This window comes from Stegostoma tigrinum, chromosome 30 (genome assembly GCF_030684315.1).
Source record: "Stegostoma tigrinum isolate sSteTig4 chromosome 30, sSteTig4.hap1, whole genome shotgun sequence".
Classification (NCBI taxonomy): Eukaryota; Metazoa; Chordata; class Chondrichthyes; order Orectolobiformes; family Stegostomatidae; genus Stegostoma; species Stegostoma tigrinum.
This window is the reverse complement of record NC_081383.1, coordinates 26,330,629-26,351,698: the sequence shown is the minus strand read 5'-3', so window position 1 is coordinate 26,351,698 and position 21,070 is coordinate 26,330,629. Positions and strand designations below refer to the sequence as shown.

Sequence of the window (21,070 nt, the reverse complement as noted above, 5' to 3'; positions counted from 1 at the left end):
ACCACAAAATAACAACAGATGTGGAAAGCTTTTTCACATATCCTAGTTAATCAAATAAGTAATCCTAACCTAGTGTCCATTAGTTCCTTACAGAATTCCAGGAGTTTTGTCTCCAGTGTTCTGTCTGGAATATGATTACTTTTCTGTGTTAACTTTTTTATGCAGACAAGAATTTCCTGACAACTGTCTTATAATGATCTTTTCACTTATTCGATTTTCTGTCACCTGGGCATTTTTTCTACAGCTTAAATTAAAGCAGTATCCTGGGTTAAATTTCCCGTATGTTTTGACTGCCCAAAATACCAAGACCATCAGCAGATTAAAAGCAACAAGTAATGGGCGGCATGGTGACTCGGTAGGTAGCACTGCTGCCTCACAGCACCCAGAACCCGAGTTCGATTCCACCCTCGGGCGACTGTCCGCGTGGAGTTTGCACATTCTCCCTGTGTCTGTGTGGGTTTCCTCCAGGTGTTCCAGTTTCCTCCCACAGTCCAAAGATGTGCCGGCTAGGTGGATTGGCCATGCTAAATTGCCCATAGTGTTCAGGGATGTGTAGCTTAGGTAACTTATAGGGGGATGGGTCTGAGTGGGATGCTCCAAGGATCAGTGTGGACGTGTTGTGCCAAAGGGCCTATTTCCACACTGTCGGGATTCTATGAAAAACCTTTGGGTGTGACCAAATCAACATTTATTTCAGTGTGAAAGCGTCGAGCTATCTCCAGTGATTATTGTTACTAGCAAATTTGGTAACAATGTCCTCTCTTTCCTTAGATCTGGGGAGTCATGCTCTGTACAATGAGTTGGATGACAGTGAGAAGAGTCCTTATGCTGTGGAAACACCATATGGTTTCCAGTTAGATTTGGATTTCCTCAAATATGTTGATGACATTCAAAGTGGAAACACGCTGAAGAAACTGACAATTCATCGCAAACCCAGAATAAAAGCAACAACAAACACCAGTGGATGGACCTCCACAGAGTCACTGTCCTCCTCAACCAGTGAGGACATTAAAATATTGCCCACGACCCCAAAGTTTAGAACTCATGCCCTTAGCAATGACATGAAGGATCCTGTCTGTGCTCAGCACTTTGGTATTGCATCACCACCAGCAACCAACAGTCTTCTTCCGCCACCTTCCCCGAGATCTTCCCTGAGGAATCTTCACGTGGAAAAAACATTATTGGAGACTAGTCGGAGGCTGCAACAGGAACAATTCACGACTGATGATGTCTCAAGACCCATGTTATCGAACAGTGGATCCAAGCTGGACGTTGGTTTGTGTGGTCAAAGCCAAACATCTCCATCTGCCCAACCAACCTCTATAGGAAATGGCAATGTTAACCCAGGCTCCAATCTGCCATTTACTGGCTTCTTCAGCTTTAGCCCCATGAATTCGGGTCGAAGCTCTCCCGTCCCAAGTATCACACCGGCTCATCTTCAGCACATCCGTGAGCAGATGGCAGCTGGCCTGAAGAGGCTGAAGGAGCTGGAAGAACAAGTGAAAATGATTCCATATCTGGAAAGGAAACTCTGCGCGGTCGATGAGGAGAAGAAGCAGCTCATAGCCGAGCTTAAAAAAAGGAAAGTTTCTAATGCACCTGAGGCCTCCCTGCTCAGGCAGCGGTCATACAGCACAGGGAATGTGGCACAGGACCCACTGGAAGCTAGGAAGGTGGTTGCGCTTCATATTGATTTAGCTGGTGACAGTGAGGAGAAGAGGTCAAGCAAAATTAAAGAACTTCGACGACTAACTGAGAAGTTGACGGTTGCTGAAAGCAGCAGAGCATGGTCTAAAGGCTCATCGACAGGAGGGTGTCCAACCAGTCCGAGCAAAAATGCACTGCTAAGGTCAGTGGGTGTAGGAGAAAGAAAGGACATGAATGAGGTCGTCTTTTACTATAAGTCTGAGAGACCCACTCGAGAGGTAGCTGTTGGAACAGAATCAGACACAAGGCATATCGGTGTTGGAGTTGTTGAATCAATGTTGGGGCTCACCACTATGGCACAAGAAGAAATTGAATTTCTACAAGAAATTATTGACAGTCAGAAAGCTAACATCTCAATGATTGCAGCAGAACTGGAGGATGCAAATAACGAACTGAACAACTTAAAACTAAGTTTACCTCCTGTCAGTTCTAGGACGATGGTCGATGCCAGTGTCATGGCCAAACCACTTATGGTCCATGCCAGTGAGGAAGCCAGAATTTCAGTCATGAGTCGAGGAGTAGGTGATCACTTGGAGATTACTGACGAGTCTGTGGATTGCACACCGCAGATGTCTAGTGTAGGAGTTGGCTGCAGCTTTCAAGTACAGGAGGCCTCAGTTGGTCCAGATACTCCAATCACACAGGAAGATGTTGATGATACATGTTTGGATATTTGCAGCCAGAATGAGAGCAGATGTGGACAAGAAAAGACCCAAGGAATACAGAAAGGGGACATGGAGATGGAAACTATTGAATATGAAGCAAATGCTCGTGATCAGCTGCTAGAGGACGGCCAGAATGTGGCAATAAAAGATTGTGAGACTAAACACAAGATTAAGGATGAGGTGACTACAGTAAATTTAACAAAGGATCGTGTTGCAGTCAAGCTGTGTAGCACATCCTTTCAAGTTGTACATGAGGGAAATACAATTCCTGAGGTAAATGCGCAAAGGCCCCTGGGACAGAACTACACGGCCAGTCCTACCAAAGGTGAGTCTGAGTTTTTATACTTTTATGTGATATAGCATCCCATGGGTCAAAATCATAACAGAAATAATTGGTGAATCATTTTGCACTTTGAAGGTTGAAATGAAAAGTCAATAATTTATTCAAATCATCTTTTTGACTCGGTGTCAGTTCCAAGTATCTATGGGCCATACAGTTAACAATCTCAGTGAAGTGCATGGACAGAATGTTCAAACATTTGGGGGAAAGGCACATAGAATGAGCATTAAAGGATTAGCTGACACAATTTTAATTTGAAAGGAACTTCCCCCGACAATTTGGAATGACTAGGTTATATGTTGACAGTTAACTAAATGTAATTGACAGAAATGAATTCATAGAACGAAGATGAACTTGAATTCAGCAGTGCTGCTGTATACAGCTCATATGAATGTATGAAATAGGAGCAAAAGTAGAGTCTTTGGTCACTCAAGGTAGCTTCACCATTCAATTAGTTCATGATTGGACTGCTTATGTTTCAAGTTCCGCATTCACATTTACCTGGGTCAATGCTATTGATTTCTGTGCTGGTGTTAATGAAATTCAATCAGGTTCCACTGTTTCAAAGCCGAATAACCATTGCTTTGGACAAACTGTCTGGCTGTCTTGGATTAGATAGGCTGAATGATTGTAACCAATGTCATGATACCAGTCTGTTTCTAACAGGAGTGTTGAAGTCAATCATGAAAAAGAAGGATGGCTCAAACAAAACAGAATCAAATGTCAGCAAAAAAAATCTACAATTTGTTGGTGTTCTGAATGGCGAGTAAGTAATCACAATTATTTGTCCAAAATGTTGCTGCATTGATGTGGATAATGTGTATGTGTAACTGTGCTTCCTACTAAATATTGGGAGGACTAAAATCCTTGTCTTCAGTTCTTGTGGCAGTTTCTGTTCCCCAACCAGCTACTCCATCACTTTCGCTAGCGATGCCTGAGGCAGTCTTGATGTCACACTTGATCTCGATATGTGTCATGGCCACACAACATAGCATCACCAGGATCACCTGCTTCCACCTGTATATCATTGCTCGAGTTTTCCCCATCTCAGCTCATCTACTGCTGAAACCTTCATTCGGGCCTTGATGATCTTTTAGACCAATATTCCAAGACACTCCTGACCACCTCCATATTCTACCATTTGCTTGCTTGAAGATGTCCAAAATTCTGCCTTCCCTGTTCTAACTTGCACCGAGTCCCTTGTAAATTCATTAAGATGGAGGGTGACATAGCTGATTGTGAAACACGGTCGTGAATCTAAATAGAGGAAACTATGATGGTATGAGACATTACCTGACTATGATGATTTGGGGGTCATTATTTAAAAGGAAGGCAGTGGATAAGCAGTGGCAAATATTTAAAGAGTGCATGGTCAAACTGCAACAATTGCTCATTCCTGTCTGGCACAAAAAGAAAATTGGAAAGATGGTCTTTATCACGGCCAACAAGGGAAATCTGGGATAGTTTTAGATCCAAGGAAGGTGTATACATATTGGCCAAAGGAGCAGCAGACCTGAGGATTGGGAGGAGTTTAGATGTTACGAAAGGAGGACTAAGGATTGGTTGAGGGACATGGGAGTGATGATTAAGCTTGTGGAGAACACACAAAGTCATTATAAAAGCTTCCATTGGTATGTAAAGAGAAGAAGAAAAGTAAAGACAAATGTTTGTCCCGTATGGTCAGAAACAGGGGAAGTTATAATAGAGAACAAAGAGTTGACAAGTGAATTAAATACATATTTTGGTTCTGTCTAAACAAAGGAAGACAAAAAAAATCCCAAAAATGTTGGCAAAATAGTCTAGTGAGAGAGAGGAAAATCAGTATTGGTAGTAAAATTGTCTTGGGGATATTAATAAAATTAAAGGCTGATAAATCTCTAAAGCCTGACAAGCACATGCCAGAGTACTTAAGGAAGTGATCAGAGAAATAGTGGGTGCATTGGAGGCAATCTTTCGAGATTCTGTACTCTCTGGAACGCTTCCCAAGGATTGGAGGGTAGCTAATGTAACCTCACTACTTAAAAAAAGAGGTAGGAAGAAAACAGAGGACATTATTGACCGGTAGCCTGACATCAGTTTACTGGAAAATGCTAGAGTCCATTATGAAAGATTTAACTTGGAAGACAGTGACAGGATTGGAAAAGTCAGCATGGATTTATGAAAGGAAATCATAGCTGGAAAATCAATTGGAATTTGTTTGAGGATGTAACTAGTAGAGTTGATAAGGGGAAATGAGTGACTTTGGTTCACTTGGACTTTCAGGCTTTTGAGAAGGTCCTAATTAGGAGATTAAATGTAAAATGAAAATGCATGCAATTTGGGTACTGTACTGACATGGATAGAGAATTGTTTGGCAGTTGGGGTAAAAAGAGCAGGAATAAGTGGCTCTTTTTCTGAGGGGCAGCCAATGACTATTGAGGTACAGGAGGGCTCAGTGCCTGGAACCCAACTATTCACAATATATACTAATGTCTTAGATGAGAGAACTAGATGTAATATCTCCAAGTTTGCAGACAACCCAAGGCTGGTGGCAGCTGGACTGTGAGGACAATGCAGAGATGCTTCAGCGTGATTTGAAAAAGTTGAGTGAGTGGGCAAATGCATAGCGATGAAATATAATATAGATAAATGAGGTTGTCCACTTTGGTACCAAAAGCAGGAAAGCATTTTATTGTCTGTGTGGCGACAGGTTAGGAAAGGTGGGGGTGTGCACCAGCCCCTGAAAGTTAGCATGTAAGTGCAACCGGCAGTGAGGAAGGGAAATAGTATGTTGGCCTTCATAGCAAGAGTAAAGAACATTTGAATATAGAAGCAGGGATATCATGCTGCAGTTGGACAGGGCTTTGATGAGGCCATACCAGGGATACTATGTGCAGTATGGTTAACTGGGGAAGTATGTTCTGGCTGTGGAGGGAATGCAGTGAAGGTGCACCAGACTGACTCCTGGAATGGGTTGATTCACATATGAAGAGATACTGGATCGGTTAGGACTATATTCACTGGAGTTTCAGAGAATTTACAGGATCTTATAGAAACCAATGATATGTAAAACAGGATTTGACAGGATAAAATCAGGAAAGATGTTCCAGATGACCAAGGAATCCAGAACTAGAGGTCACAGTGTAAGGATAGGGGGTAGGTTATTTAGTACGGAGATAAGGAAGAAATTTCTTCACCCAGGGAATGGTGAGTCTATCGAATTCTTTGCCACAAAAAGCAGTTGAAGCCAAAACATTGAATATTTTCAAAAAAGGAGCTGGATATCATTCTTAGCTCTAAAGAAATCCATGAGTATGGAGTGAAAATGGGAACAGGGGACTGAGTTGGATGATCAGCCAGGATCATATTGAATGGCAGAGAGTGTTTGAAGGCCTGAATGACCTAGTCCTGTTCTTATTTTTAATTTTCTGTGATCTCTGTTTAAAATTCCATTTCATTATAACCATCACCTGAATCCCAAGGTTTGATTATTCGGAAATGCCTTTCCTACCTTTGTCAGTCACAGTCTCTATCAGCCCTCTACACACCAGCAAATTTTCAAACTGCAATGTTTCAGTCCGTGTTACTTGATTATATATGATAGGAATTTATCAACATTTTCCATGTTAACAGCACTCTTGGGTGGAGTTTAATGCCCGCCTGTGCTGAGTTTGGCGGCAGGATGGGGGGGTGGCACTATCAGTCAGGACCTTGCTACCCTCCTGCCTCTTCCCCAATTAACCCAATTAAGTGGAAAGGCTCGTTGATAGCATTTTGGCCCCGCCAATAATTATGGCTCTTAAATCACCACTTAGTGCCCACTCTCCATGTGGGAACCCAAAAGTCAAACTTTGTCAAAATTGCTTGTGGTCTTCCAGGTAAGCCCTACCGGTCAGAGGTTGAGGGATGTCGATGCAGGATCAGGAGGGAGTCGTGAGAGGCACTTCTTACCCTTGGATCCGTCTGTCATCACTCATCCATGGTCTGGGTCCCTCAGCAATCCCAGGCCTTGGGCGAGAGCATTACTGGCAGGCAGTAGGCACTGCCTTGCCAGTAATGGTGCCAAGCGATGAAGAACTGCTGGCCTCTGCTGTCAAGATGATGGCGGTGGTCGGGTAGGGGGTAGGTAATGAGGTGGGGGGCTGTTGGAGAGAGGAGTTGAGCATTATGGCCCCAGTGCTCTGGATGGGTTGGTATGTCAACATGGTAAATTATTGGTCACCATTACCGATGATGACCAATTCACTTAGATAATTGAATTGGAACTCCCCACGTAGTCTGGTGGGATTTAAACTCAAGCTTCCAGATAATCAGTTGAAGAGTCTGAATTGCTGGCCCAGCAACATCATCAATTTCCTACTGTTTTGGGAATGAACTGCAATAAAAATTCTGTTGCACTTCTAATAACAGATATGAGACAACTTCGAGCGAGGAATCGAGTGGTGAGGAGAACTTGGAGAAGATGATTGGAGACAGTTCGGAAAGTGAGTTGGGAAATTGCTGTGATAGTTCCGATGAAGATGGCATTACAAACCTGAAAGGCAGTGACAGTGACGACTGCGAGCTTCCTGCAGAATGGAGGGATAAAGAGAAAGAGAAAATACTTGAGCAGAGTAAACACAAGAGTGAAGAGAACAGAAGCGAAGAAGAGGAAGTGAAGGAAAAGTGAGAACAAGTCTATTGATTTTCTCTAATTGGTCATCATTGAAATAATTGAAACATTGGTTCAATGTAACAAAAAAGTTAGAAATTTATTCTCGACCCTCTCTTGTGGTTTGAGGAAAGGGAAACATTCACAACATTTCCATTTATATGAATTACAGTTTAAATACATACATCTGGAACCTGGTTCCTAATACTTAGCTGTTTAAAGCAGTGACAGCCAAGCTGTTCAGATCTCAAATGTTCAAGGTTCAATTTGGCTTGAGCTACTCTGACTGATCTCAGCCCTGATACACAAATGAAACTCGTGAGTGACAAGATCAGAGAAAAAAATATACTCTCATAACCCATTCCTGCTAAGTTCAATGTCTGTCATTCTGGTGGCAATTGCAGTAAATGCAACATACAACCTACATTACATTTTTGGATAATATATATTGTGTTACTAAATATCTGCCTCATTCTGACAAATTGTTTAATATGGCTCTGATATTTGCAGAGCAGAGATTTTCGACTGTCACTTTTCCTTTTTATTGTGGATGTTAGCCATATAACACAGGACAATTGGCTTTGACTATCCTGCCTGCAGAAAGAATCATTTCTGCTATGACATGCCTCCACATTGCTGTTGTGATTGCATTATTCCAAGTGGAGTCTCTGATTCCAACACTGAAAGAATGAGAAGAAACTGCTAAGACTAGATTATCACAAGGCTGGAAATAGGTGTTTGCAACTAAACTGGAATGTCACAATCAAATAAAGGTGGAAGAAATGTAATTGCTGCCAGAGAATAGGAAGAGAGGCAGGAAATGCTGGAACTGTGGGGCAGATCTCTTAATGTTGTCCACAGGGCCAGCTTAAAACAGTGCGAGTGAGCTAACTAGAACCTCACACATCTAAGAACTGAAAACCAACCCTGGGGTAACTGGGAATTATGCCTGCTACAACAGGGCAGTCAGACACCATGGCACCTGGTGGCAGGGTGTAGGTAAAACCTGTGCCAAGGAGGTAGCTGGAAACTAATTATTTCTGTGGGTGATGAGCAATTCACAATGGGCATTGAGATAGACAGAGCCAAAAGCAAGTTAGTGATGGCTCAACTACCATCACTCATGTCTCTGGGTCACATAGTTCTGGATCCAAGTTCCACTTTGGGGAGTGCTTGCAAACAGTTGACACTTTTCACTGAGGAATGCAGCTGTGTTGAAGGGGCCATCTTCCAGATGAGATGTCAAATTGAAATGGAGCTATTTAGAGGAAGAGGAAGTGAATTACCCTTCTGCCCAGAGCAATATTTATTCCTCAAACAACATCGTAAACACGACATCGTATTGAGCCACTATCCTATCGCTGTTTTTGGGAGCTTGCTCTGTTCAAATCATCTGCCAAATTTCCTACATTACAACAGTGATTACAATCAGTGAAGTATTTTGAAGTGTGAGGATGCTTTGTGATATTTGCAACTGTGAAAAATGCTCCATAAATTAAACTGGGAGCATGAGTAGGCCATTCAACACTTTCAGCCTGCTCTGCCATCCACTAGCTCATGGCTTATCCTTTTCATTACCATTTTCCTGCACTATCCCCTTAACCCTGAATGCATTTGATATCTAGGAATCTGTTATATTGAACATAGTCAATAGTTGAGCCTTCACCGTCCTCTGGGTTAGGTAATTGTCTCTTTCAGAGTGAATATTCTCCTCCTCATTTCACTATTAAGTATTCTAGCTTTCATTCTGAGACTTGTTCTAGAGCTCCCAGCTGGGAGAAACATCCTTTATCCTCACCAAACCCTGTTAAGAAATTTATGTATTTTAACTAGATCATGTTCCATTCTTCTAAATGAGATGGAATATGGGCCCCATCTCCACAATCTCTCCTTATAGGACAATCCTGTCATCCCATATAAACGTGTGTTACACTCTCTGTAAGATAGGCATATCCTTCCTTAGGTGCAGGTATAAAATTTCTTTAAGTGTCTCCCTATCAACACCCACACTTTAACATTAGCCAATCAAAACCCATGCTTGTATCTTCCAGTAAACATATACACTAATACGCCCAATAAGCACACTCTGGAACTCTGAGTGCTCATGTCCATAAAGAATCTTACCCATGTTTATAGATGCACCACAGAAGTCATTCTATCTGGATGCATCATGGTCCGGCAATTGTTCTGCCCAAGAAATTACAGAAGGTTGTGAATGCAGCCCAGACTGTCACGGAAGCCAATCTTCTATCCACTGACTCCATTCATACTTCTCACTGCCTTGGGAATGCAACCAACATCATCAAAGACCCCTCCCACCCCCATTATAATCTCTTCCATCAAGCAGAAGATACAGAAGCTTAAGTACACAGACCGACACGGGTTCATGCTCATTTCAGATGATAAGCCTCACTGGCTCATTGGAGCTGGGCTGCACCAAAGTGATAAATGACTCCTCCATTTAATGTTTTCCAGCATCATGAACACCTTGATGCTGGAAATATCAACTTCTTCCTCACTGCTATTAGACTTCTGAATGGACCACTCAAATTGTAAATTTAATGTTGATCTCTTTCTTTGCAGCCATAACATTGTAGTCTTCACTCTGTTCTGTTACCCTAATGCACTTTGTATGGTATGATCTGCCTGTACTGCCCACAAAACTTACCTAGATACATGTGACAATAATAAATCAAACCATTCGTCAAGCAGAGTGAAACCATGTCAAGGTGTTCATGATGCTGGAAACCATTAAATGGAGGAGTCATTTATCACTTTGGTGCAGCCCAGCTCCAATGAGCCAGTGAGGCTTATCATCTGAAATGAGTATGATGCCATGCAGAATGCTGGAATGGGTGGATATTGTAGCAAGCAGTGAATACAATCCTACTTGGTGTACTTATAGTGTCCCTGCCTCTGAGCCAGGAGGCCTGGGCTCAAATCCCAGCTGCTCCAGGGGTGTATAAAAACATCTGTAATCAGGCTGATGAGGAAAATAATACTCTTAGGCTTTGGCTCAAGGCCCACTTGGCTCAGAGGTGTATTGGACCATATTAGAGAAAGTTGATTAAAATGACCACAACTCATCATTTGGCTCCTCTTGGTTCAGTGGTAGTGTCCTTACCTCTGGGTCTGGATTCAAGTCCCTTTCTGCTTTGAAGGTGTGAAAGAATGGATTGATTACCATAAATTCAACCTTAATTTTATTAACTTTGGCTAAAAGCTTCAAAGATCACTAAGACTGTACATTTAGCATTCACTGTAAAGTGTCTAGCGTAGGATAAAAATAATGTGGAACTCTTGAATTCCTTGTAACTCCATGGCAGTCATTCAGACATAGTCCAGCTGCACAGTTTATAACTGAGGTTTTAGTTGCTGCAGGTTATTGTGTGGCCTATCTTTATTTTTAGAAATGAGTTCATAAACTGAGCATAGCTGGCATTGCAGTTTGCTAAAGACTTTGATAACCGTGCTGCTTTGTTTTTGGATACCAGATTCTTGGAATTTATAAACTTTTTTTTACTTTAAATTTTGCATGGATTATTTTCTCACATGTTATATTAATATAATTGGTTGCATCAGAACATTCTTGGCATTGTGTCCAGTTATACTGGTCAGCTTTAAACTGATGCCTGTCTCATTTGTGGGGCTGACTTTTCCTTATCTCCCCATTCTCCTGTTTCCTCGTTTGGAGCGTTTGTTTCTTTAGCTTGTCTCTGACACACCATTTCCTTCCGGAGATCTGTGATTTGTAGCTCCTGTTGGCTGGTGCGAAGCTTCCATCTCTACTGTTAGACTCAAGCCGAAACCACAGTGTCACTTACAGCACATCAGTGGGCCATTCAGTCCATTGAATGCAGGGCTGCTATCTATAGAGCTTAAACTTGATCTTGCTGAAATCCACTCCCGTGGTTTGGACCTGCTTCAGTCAGTTTCCGATGGACAGAACTCAGATGTTCTTAATCACAAAACAGGTCGTCACTTTGAGGACCAAAGTGCTACTCAGGTCTTGTGCAATTAAGTATTTTCCTTTTCATTTTAAACTTACATTATCAATTTCTAAATATCTTAGTTTTACCTTGATGTTAAGCACTCAAGAGTGAGTTAAATCTGGCTTTTCCACATACTGTTAATGCTCCATTTGAGGTCATTTAACCAGGGCCTATAGAACTGCATTACCCAGACCATAAACCTTCCATTACTATGACAATTGTTCTGGGTGCCCGACACACAATGTGTTCAAAGTCTCCAAACTGAGCTGAGGCCTTTTCCACACTGGAGACTTTTGATTCACTGAGTATGCATTGCACAATCCTGCCCCATATGGACCAACCCTAACCCAGTCACCCTTATTCATTTCAAAGCATGGGGCCCAGAATTGGCCACCAAACTCCAGTTGATATCTAGCCCGAGTTTTATACATTGCTAGCAAATGCCCCTTGTCGTTGTGGTCTCTGCCTCCACTTGTAAAACTCAGGATTTTAAGGAATGAGATAACAAGGCATAGAGCTGGATGAACACTGCAGGCCAAGCAGCATCAGAGGAGCAGGAAAGCTGATGTTTTGGAGCTAGAACCTTCTTCAGAAAAATTTTAAGGAATGATTTGGTTGCAGTTCATAGGTTTGTAGGATTTCCTGTGCATTTTTAAAATTTCTCCCCTAAGCATACTGGGTGTTTCAGGAGTTTGCTTTCTGTCCTGACTGTCATGCTGATTGGTTTTCCTGCAGATTTGAGTTGAGTCTGAAGATGCGGGAAGCCTGCCTGATCCTGAAGAATCATTTCAATGACCAAAATCCAGTGAAGAGTAAGGAGGTGGTGAGCATCTTTGTTTGCCAGTACTGCAATGTTGATTGTCATGTCAACAGTGAGGCCAGGTTAAAGGTCTGTGTCTGGGTGGTTCTGTCTCTCATGAGCCAGAAAGCAGAGGGGGCGTATCCTACTCCAGACTCTTCAGGAAAAACAATCCAGGGTGATAAAAACCAAAAGATCTGCGGATGCTAAAAATCAGGAACAAAAACAAAGTTGCTGGAAAAGCTCAGCATGTCTGGCAGCATACATGGAAGAGAAAACAGAATTAACGTTTTGGGTTCAGTGACCCTTCCTCAAAACTGATGGTGGCTGGGAAAACGTCAGTTTATATGTAGAAAATAGGAAGGTGTGTGGGATAGGGAGTAAACAATAGGATAGAGCCCAAAGAGAGAGAAAGACAGTTGGACAGACAAAAGAGTTGCTAACAATCAGGCTGGGAGGGTGAGTACTTGTTAATGGGGACTGTTAGTGATGAACAACAGGGGATGCGTAGTGGCATGCTCTGTGGTAACAACGCCTGGTGTGTGGGGTGGGGGCCTGGGACATGGGAGAGTCTAGGCCCTAAAATTATTGAGCTCAATACTGAATCCGTAGGGCTGTAGGGTCCCCAAGCGGAAAATGAGGTGCTGTTTCTCCAGCTTGCATTGGGATTCACTGGAACACTGTAGCAAGTCTGAGACAGAGATTTTGGCCAGGGAGCAGGGTGGTGCATTGAAGTGGCAGGCAACAGGTAGTTCAAGGTCTTTTTTGCGAGCAGAGCGTAGATGTTCTGCGAAGTGGTTGCCAAGTCTACGCTTGGTTTCCCCAATGTCGAGGAGACCACACTGTGAGCAGCGAATGCAGTAGACTAGATTCTGGGAAGTGCAGGTGAAGTGTTGCTTCACCTGGAAGGTATGATGGAGAGGGTAAATGGGCAGGTGTTGCACCTTCGCCAGTTACAGGGAAAGGTGACGTAGGGCTGTGGGGAGGTGTTGGGGATGAAGGAAGTGTGGATCAGGGTGTCCCAGAGGGAACGGTCCCTGCGGAAGGCGGATAAGTGAGGGTAGGAGAATATGTGTCTGGTGGTGGCATCTTGCTGGAGGTGGCAGAAATGTTGCCTCCAATTTCCACCCTGCCCTCACTTTCACCTGATCTATCACTGACTCCTCCCTTCCCTTCCTCGACATTTCTGTTTCCACTTCTGGGGATAGACTGGCCAATAATATCCATTACAAATCCACTGATTCGCACAGCTACCTGGGCGAGACATCCTCACACCCCACTTCCTGTAAAGACTCCATCCCATTCTCTCAGTTCCTCCATCTCCATTGCATTTGTTCAGATGAGGCCAACTTGGACAAGGGAGCCTCCAAAATGTACACATTCTTCCTCAACCGAGGATTCCCAAGTTCCATTGTCGACAGGCCCTCAATCGGGTCCAACGCATCTGCTGCACTTCTGCCCTCACCCCTTCTCTTCTCTCCTGTGACAGCGATAGGATCCCCCTTATTCTCACCCACCATCTCACCAGCATCCACATCCAGCAGATAATCAGATGCCATTTCCACCATCTCCAGCAAGATGCAACCACCACACGCATATTCCCTTACCCTCCCTTGTCCGCCTTCCGCAGGGACTGTTCCTTCTGGGACACCCTGGTCCACACTTCCTTCACCCTTGACACTTCCCCACAGCCCTGTAACCGGCGAAGGGTGCAACACCTGCCCATTTACCTCCTCCCTCCCCAGTATCCAAGGGCCCAAACATATCTTCCAGGTGAAGCAACACTTCACCTGCACATCCCAGAATCTAGTCTACTGCAATTGCTGTTCACAATGTGGTCTCCTCTACACTGGGGAAACGAAGTGTAGACTTGGCGACCGCTTCGCAGAACATCTATGTTCTGCTCGCAAAAAAGACATTGAACTACCTGTTGCCTGCCATTTCAATGCGCCACCCTGCTCCCTGGCCAAAATCTGTCTCGGGCTTGCTACAGTGTTCCAGTGAATCCCATTGCAAGCTGGAGAAACAACACCTCATTTTCCGCTTGGGGACCCTACAGCCCTCTGGACTCAATATTGAACTCAATAATTTTAGGGTCTAAACTCTCCCATGTCCCAGCCCCCGACTCCACACACCAGGCCTTGATTAGATTCCCTACAGTGTGGAAACAGGCCCTTCGGCCCAACAAGTCCACACCAACCCTTGCAGCATCCCACCCAGAACTATCCCCCTATAACCCACACACCCCTGAACACTACCGGCAATTTAGCATGGCCAATCCACCTAGCCTGCACATCTTTGGACTCTGGGAGGAAACTGGAGCACCCAGCGGAAACCCATGCAGACACAAGGAGAATGTGCAAACTCCGCACAGACAGTCACCCGAGGCTGGAATCGAACCCAGGTCCCTGGCGCTGTGACGCTGCAGTGCTAACCACTGAGCCACCATGCCACCTGCTGCCACATAGCCAGCCATTACCTAACCTGTTGATAGTCAGTAACAGTCCCCACTAACAAGTACTCACCCTCCCAGCCTGATTGTTAGCAACTCCTTTGTCTGTCCAACTGTCTTTCTCTCTCTTTGGGCTCTATCCTATTGTTTACTCCCTACCCCACAAACCTTCCTATTTGCTGCGTATAAACTGACATTTTCCCAGCCACCATCAGTTTTGAGGAAGGGTCACTGAACCCAAAACGTTAATTCTGTTTTCTCTTCCATGTATGCTGCCAGACATGCTGAGCTTTTCCAGCAACTTTGTGTTTGTTCCAGGGTGATAACTCTGGGAGAGATCACATGAGCCGGAGCAGCTGATGAGCAGATGGTGGTGATGTTGCTGGATTTGCAAGACAGGGTAATACTCTGGTTCCCTCTATAGGAATTGGTGGAAGTGATGTTTTTTAATTCTAGAATTAAGGGGTAGTCTTAGTAATGTTGACTGTGAGCCCATCACTAATTCTTGTCTCAAATATGACCTCTAGTGAAGGAAATCTGCTGTCCTTCCAGCTTCCATGTGATTTCAGACCCACAGCAATGTGGTTGGTTATCAACTGTTCTCTGCAATGGTCCAGTAAGTCATTCAGTTCAAGGGCAATTAGGGATGGGCATGAAAGCTGGCTTTCCAGCAATGCCCACATCCATACAAGAATATAGAAAGAAACCTGAGGGAATGTTGTATTTGGAGACATTACATATCAGATAAGATGTTAAGGTGGATGTACAAGAATGGATGGCATTATCTTTAAGAGCCAGGGAGCTCTCCCAGGTGTCTTGGTCCTTATTCTTCCATCTGTATTGCTGAAACAGATTATCTGACCGTTATCTCATTTGACATCTGTGAGATCTTGCTGTGTGAACATGGCTTGTATGTTTCTAAGTTTCAACATTTTTGCTACTGCATCGCAAAGGTGCTCTGGAAATATAAGTGTTTCCACATTACTGCACCTGACATTTTGGAGGACTTCTCTCTCTCTGTCTGTCTTTATTTAGAATCTCAGGTGAAGGGCAGACGCAGTTTCCTGTCTTTTTCCTGGAACTGGCACTTTTCCCAGCCACAGGCATTTGCTTGTAACACATTATCGGAAAGCTCAACTCCAGAGACTGAAGTCCAGCTCAATCTCCATCATGAGCTGCTCTTTGCTGTGCTGCCAGAGGTATTATTCCTGATGATAATCCAGAGACAAGATCTGGGCAGCCATGTGGGCGAATGTGGGTTTGAAACTCACAGGAGAGATTTATCGCATGTTGGAATATGTGATTTCAACATATATCCTATGCCCAATTTAAGGCAGCTATGCAGTGGAGGTAAGGGAGTGGTTAGGAAGATTGTGTGCACTATCTGTATGCCTGAGTTTTCCTGAGTCCCTTGAGATGTCGTTTGCTCTGTGCCCTATTTCAATGGCAATGTTCAAGAATTCTGGGATGCTCCAATGAAAATCTCAGTGAAAGTGTCTCATTTAAATATGATTAGCAGTTTATGATGGGGTTGCACAAACATTAAGCCTTAGTGTATTGATAATTGCTTCCAGACACCAAGCACTTGTGTCAATTTTAACAACTCCCGTAGTCAAGTCTACATCCCCTTGCTATGAATGTTCCTTTTGCATTTTCCAGCAACTAAAATCTCAAGTGAAGATTAATCCAAGATGTTTATTTTCTGGTTGTTAGCTGCTCTGGGCTGACACAGACTCAATCTGATAGCAGTTGATGTTCAGGGTGGGTTTGTTTGGGAATGATGTAGCAACATGTGGCCAGCTGGCTCCAGCTCCTAGCTCTGGGCCCAGGCTCTGGGTGGGAGGAGCAGTTGGCAGTATGGTGGGCTGAAAGTCAAAAGCTGCAATCCTGGATACTCTTGTGTGTATGCAGATGTCGAGTTTGAATGCGATCCAGCAGGAATGGTTCAGAGTGTCCAGTCAGAAGTCAGCCTCACCCCAGGTCGTAGCTGACTATCTCATGGCCTTTGCGGAGATGTCACCAGCTATCCTGAAACATGTTGTCAACCTGTCCGATGGAAATGGCAACACAGCCCTGCACTACTGCGTCTCTCACTCCAACTTCAGCATTGTCAAGCTATTGCTGGACACAGGTGAGCTCAATGCCTGGTGTTCACTAATGAAAGCATAAGGGAGAAGCACAGGGACAGGGGTGAGAGTGAGGGTGAGGGCATGTGACTGGGCAATGTGGGTAGGTGAATGTGGGGTTTTTGGGTGGGGCTGGTAGATGGGGTTTAAGGGACCAGGACTGGTCTGAATGGTTGATATGGATGTGGGTAGGTGAATGCGGGGTTTTGTGTTGTTGGCAGGTGAATGGGGTGTAATGCAGGTGTGGGTTTAGTGCCAGTGTGTAAAGCATGGGCATGTGTGGGTTAAAATGGGCTGCAGGAGGTGTGGTGGGGTTGTTCCTAGCTGCCATCTAAAATAGCTCCCAACATATCTCTCTCCTGAATGGTATAATGTTATTGAAAGATCAATAAATTGGGAAAGAAATAAAAAAGGTTTGTGCATATTTTTGGAAGAGAACGAAAGGTTAGCACAGAATGTAATCGCTGATGAGTGAGTAGCTTATTTAACTTGAAGCAATCTTCCGTCTTCTCTAATGGGACAATATTTGCATCTAGCAGTTGTTATTGCTTCAGATACTGGATTTAAGGACACAATAAAAATGATTCCCGGCTACAATGGGTACACTGATGTGCAGAGACAAAAAAACCTGCAGATGCTGGAATCCAATGTAGACAAACAGGAGGCTGGAAGAACACAGCAAACCAGGCAGCATCTGGAGGAAAGGAGAAGTTTTGGCTATTACCCTTCTTCCTGAAATGATGACTTCTCCTCTCCTCCAGATGCTGCCTAGCTGGCTGTGTTCTTCCAGCCTCCTTTTTGTCTATTCTGACAAAAGGATATTCCTGTATCCTACGTTTGTTCCTGCAGTGCCAGTGGAATTTGCAGTATCTATAGTCTTCCTCTTGCTGAGCCAACCAATCAGGTGTCTTGTTCTGTTTATTTTTCAGCTATCTGTAATGTTGACTGGCAGAACAGGGCAGGTTACACTGCGATTATGCTCGCTGCACTGGCTGCAATGGAGACTGACGCGGAGATGAACGTTGTGAAGCAATTATTTAGTTTGGGAAACGTCAATGCCAAAGCCAGTCAGGTGAGTCCCGATGGCAGAAACTAACATTGGCGTAAAGTATATTTGCATGAATCTTATTTTATTTTGAAAATATGCTTTACCCATAAAAATATCTTTATATACACACATAGTCACTGAAGCAGTTTGGCTTCATACAGCAGTATGTCAAGGAACAAACAAACATTGAAGTTTGACTCTATCCAACAAACAAACCAAAGGCATTTCTTACTTGTGCAAGACTACATTTGAGGCACCAGGAAGGTTCAATAACTGGACAGGCCCCCATTTAACTACGGCAAAAAGATCTCAGGCAGCGGTACACCTGTGTGAAACTAACATGAAATGCAAAATGGAGCTCCTTCCTAAAAAGAAATCTAAGCTTAATGGTGAAGTCATGCAGGCCATTCTCACTTTAATAAATGTGTCTCTTAAATTACTGTTCTATAACTGTGACTGGAGCATACTGTGCTTATGTCTTTAAACCACTGAGTTGGATAAAAAATGAAATGAGATTCTTGCTTCCTTAAATGTTTGCATCACTCCTCATAAATTAAGCACACAATCCTATTTAATCCTACTCCAGCATTCTACTCTAGCAGAAATCCTAGCATTTCCTTCTTACAGCATATTGAGAGCACCCACTCTCCTCTTCCCATAGACAACTCCTTGGAAGAGATGATGACTTGCTTCTATTCCTGTCCAGTGAGAAACCTGCAGGCTCCACTAGCTCTGAGGAGCACGTACACCACACTCCCTGCAGTGGTTTAAAAAAGCCTGTCATGACAACCCCTTTCAGAGCTGAACAATTAATGGCAGCCTTCCTGACAGTGATCCCAACCCAAGAACAATTTTCAAAGATTAATATGATGTCCTGGATTTTCTTATTTGCAGATGGTTTATCAACTTCCTTGATCAGGATGCGCACAAAATCTCAAACAATGTGTGCAAAGTTATTCAATCATGGTCTGATGCAGAAGCAAGTCTAGAGAACATCAATATCATTATGAGTTGCAATTTGCGAACTTGCTTTCCCTCAATAACAAAGAATATTATTCACTGTTTTCTGTGCAGGCACCTAACAATTTTTCACAACATATACTATTAGTTAGCAAATAAACAGAAACAACTAACCAGGACACAATTAAATTACTGAAAGCAACAAATGCCAGAGATCACAGTGGGTCAAACAGCGTCCATGGAGAGACAGCAAGCTAACATTTCGAGTCTAGATGACTCTTCATCACAGCTGACTTCAGCTTGTTTACTCTCCACGGATGCTGTCTGACCCTTGTGATCTCCAGCATTTGAGATAACAAGGCGAGGAGCTGGGTGAACACAGCAGGCCAAGCAGCATCAAAAGAGCAGGAAAGCTGATGTTTCGGGCCTAGACCCTTCTTCAGAAATTGGGGAGGTGAAGGGGATTCCGAAATAAACAGGGAGAGAGGGGGAGGCGGACAGAAGATGGATAGAGGAGAAGATAGGTGGAGAGGGGACAGACGGATCAAAGAGGCGGGGTTGGAGCCAGTAAAGGTGAGTGTAGGTGGGGAGTTAGGGAGGGGATAGGTCGGTCCAGGGAGGACGGACAGATCAAGGGGGCGGGATGAGGCTAGTAGGTAGGAGATGGGGGTGGGGCTTGAGATGGGAGAAGGGGATAGGTGGGCCACAATGATACCACCCAAAGGTTGCAGGAACAGCAAGTCATATTTTGCTTGGGAACCCTGCAGCCCAATGGTATCAATGTGGATTTCACAAGATGCAAAATCTCTCCTCCCCCAACCACATTCCAAAACCAGCCCAGCTTCCCTAACCTGTCCTTCCTCCCACCTATCCCCTCCTCCCACCCCAAGCCCCACCTCCATCTCCTACCTTCTAGCCCCGTCCCGCCCTCTTGACATGTCCATCCTCCCTGGACCGACCTATCCCGTCCCTAACTCCCCACCTACACTCACCTTCACTGGCTCCACCCCCGCCTTTGACCTGTCTGTCTCCTCTCCACCTATCTTCTCCTTTAACCATCTTCTGTCTGCCTCCCACGCTCTCCCTATTTATTTCAGAATCCCCTTCCCCTCCCCCATTTCTGAAGAAGGGTCTCAACCCAAAACGTCAGCCTTCCTGCTCCTTTGATGCTGCTTGGCCTGCTGTGTTCATCCACCTCTACACCTTGTTATCTGAGATTCTCCAGCATCGGCAGTTCCTACTATCTCTAATCTCCAGCATTTGTTGTTTTCAGTACCAATTCCAGCATCTGCAGATATTTGCTCCTAGACAATTAAATTATGTTGTGTTGGATTATATTATCAAATAGGTAATTGCTTTACATCTGTAGGAACTTCAGGAAGATATTGTGTTATCTTGACTTACTTGTTCCAAAAGAAAGAAGTGTTTTTTTTTAACTTATTACGCATTATAACTTCAAAGGTTATCGGTATACCTCCAGCTAGTAAAACTGCCATGTGTTTTAAATTGTATGGATCAGCGACAGTCAGCTGCAATTGTCAAAGTTACAGATGATTTACATTGCTTCTGATTGAACTTCAAAGGGATGGAATGTATATCTCAAGAGTTTTATCAGCTTCTTGACTCCTATCTGCATAGGAGCTGGAGACTGCCACACAACTTTGTGCAACTCCTACTGATCCAGGTCCAATATTAATGAGTGAATTTTGACATTAGGCAGAAATGAAATTCAACTGGAGTAAAGGCCTTAAAAAAACCTGATAATTAGTCATGTTCTATTCCTTAAATGCTGACAGTCGAGTTATGAGTTAAATTGTGGCCTAAAGTATTGTAAGTATGGCTCTAAATCCATTCTACAGCTCTTTGCCGGAGCTGCAGTCTAACTGTTTATTTAATTGATTCATTCATTCATGGGACGTGGGTGTCACTTTGCTGGGTCGGTATTAATTGAGCTGTGAGCTGTCATATGGGCTGCCTTCTTGAACCACAGAGGTAACATATATTTGCAGTCTATAAGTTCCAATATTTTGGACTAATGACAATGAAGGAACAACATATTGTTTCAGGTCAAAGATGGTGTGTGTCTTAGAGGGGAAATTGCAGGCTGTAGGGGTCACAGGTTTGGAAGCTTTTGCTGAAGGAATAATGGTTGCTGCAGTGCATCCTAAATATAAGTGATCAGAGAGGGTCTGTACCCTATTCAGTATGCTACATACCATAGGCACTGGAAAATGAAAATCAAAACCGAAAGTTCTGGAAATACTCAGCAGTTCTGGCAACTCTGTGTGGAAAGCAATGTTTCAGGATCATCAAGTTCAGATCATCGGCCTGAAGCATTAACTCCTTCTCTC

General features: G+C 43.8%; 1 protein-coding gene across 3 annotated transcripts in view; it reads left to right on the top strand.

The window, feature by feature from the left end:
* Window positions 1-21,070, top strand: part of LOC125466011 (KN motif and ankyrin repeat domain-containing protein 1-like) — a 58,062-nt gene that overhangs the window by 30,336 nt on the left and 6,656 nt on the right. For all 3 annotated transcript variants that reach the window (XM_048560093.2, XM_048560091.2, XM_048560090.2), the window contains 6 exons: window positions 772-2,697; window positions 3,379-3,478; window positions 7,102-7,356; window positions 12,070-12,157; window positions 16,497-16,716; window positions 17,641-17,783. In XM_048560093.2, coding sequence (XP_048416050.2) covers window positions 772-2,697; window positions 3,379-3,478; window positions 7,102-7,356; window positions 12,070-12,157; window positions 16,497-16,716; window positions 17,641-17,783 — 2,732 coding nt within the window. The remainder of the gene's footprint in view (window positions 1-771; window positions 2,698-3,378; window positions 3,479-7,101; window positions 7,357-12,069; window positions 12,158-16,496; window positions 16,717-17,640; window positions 17,784-21,070) is intronic.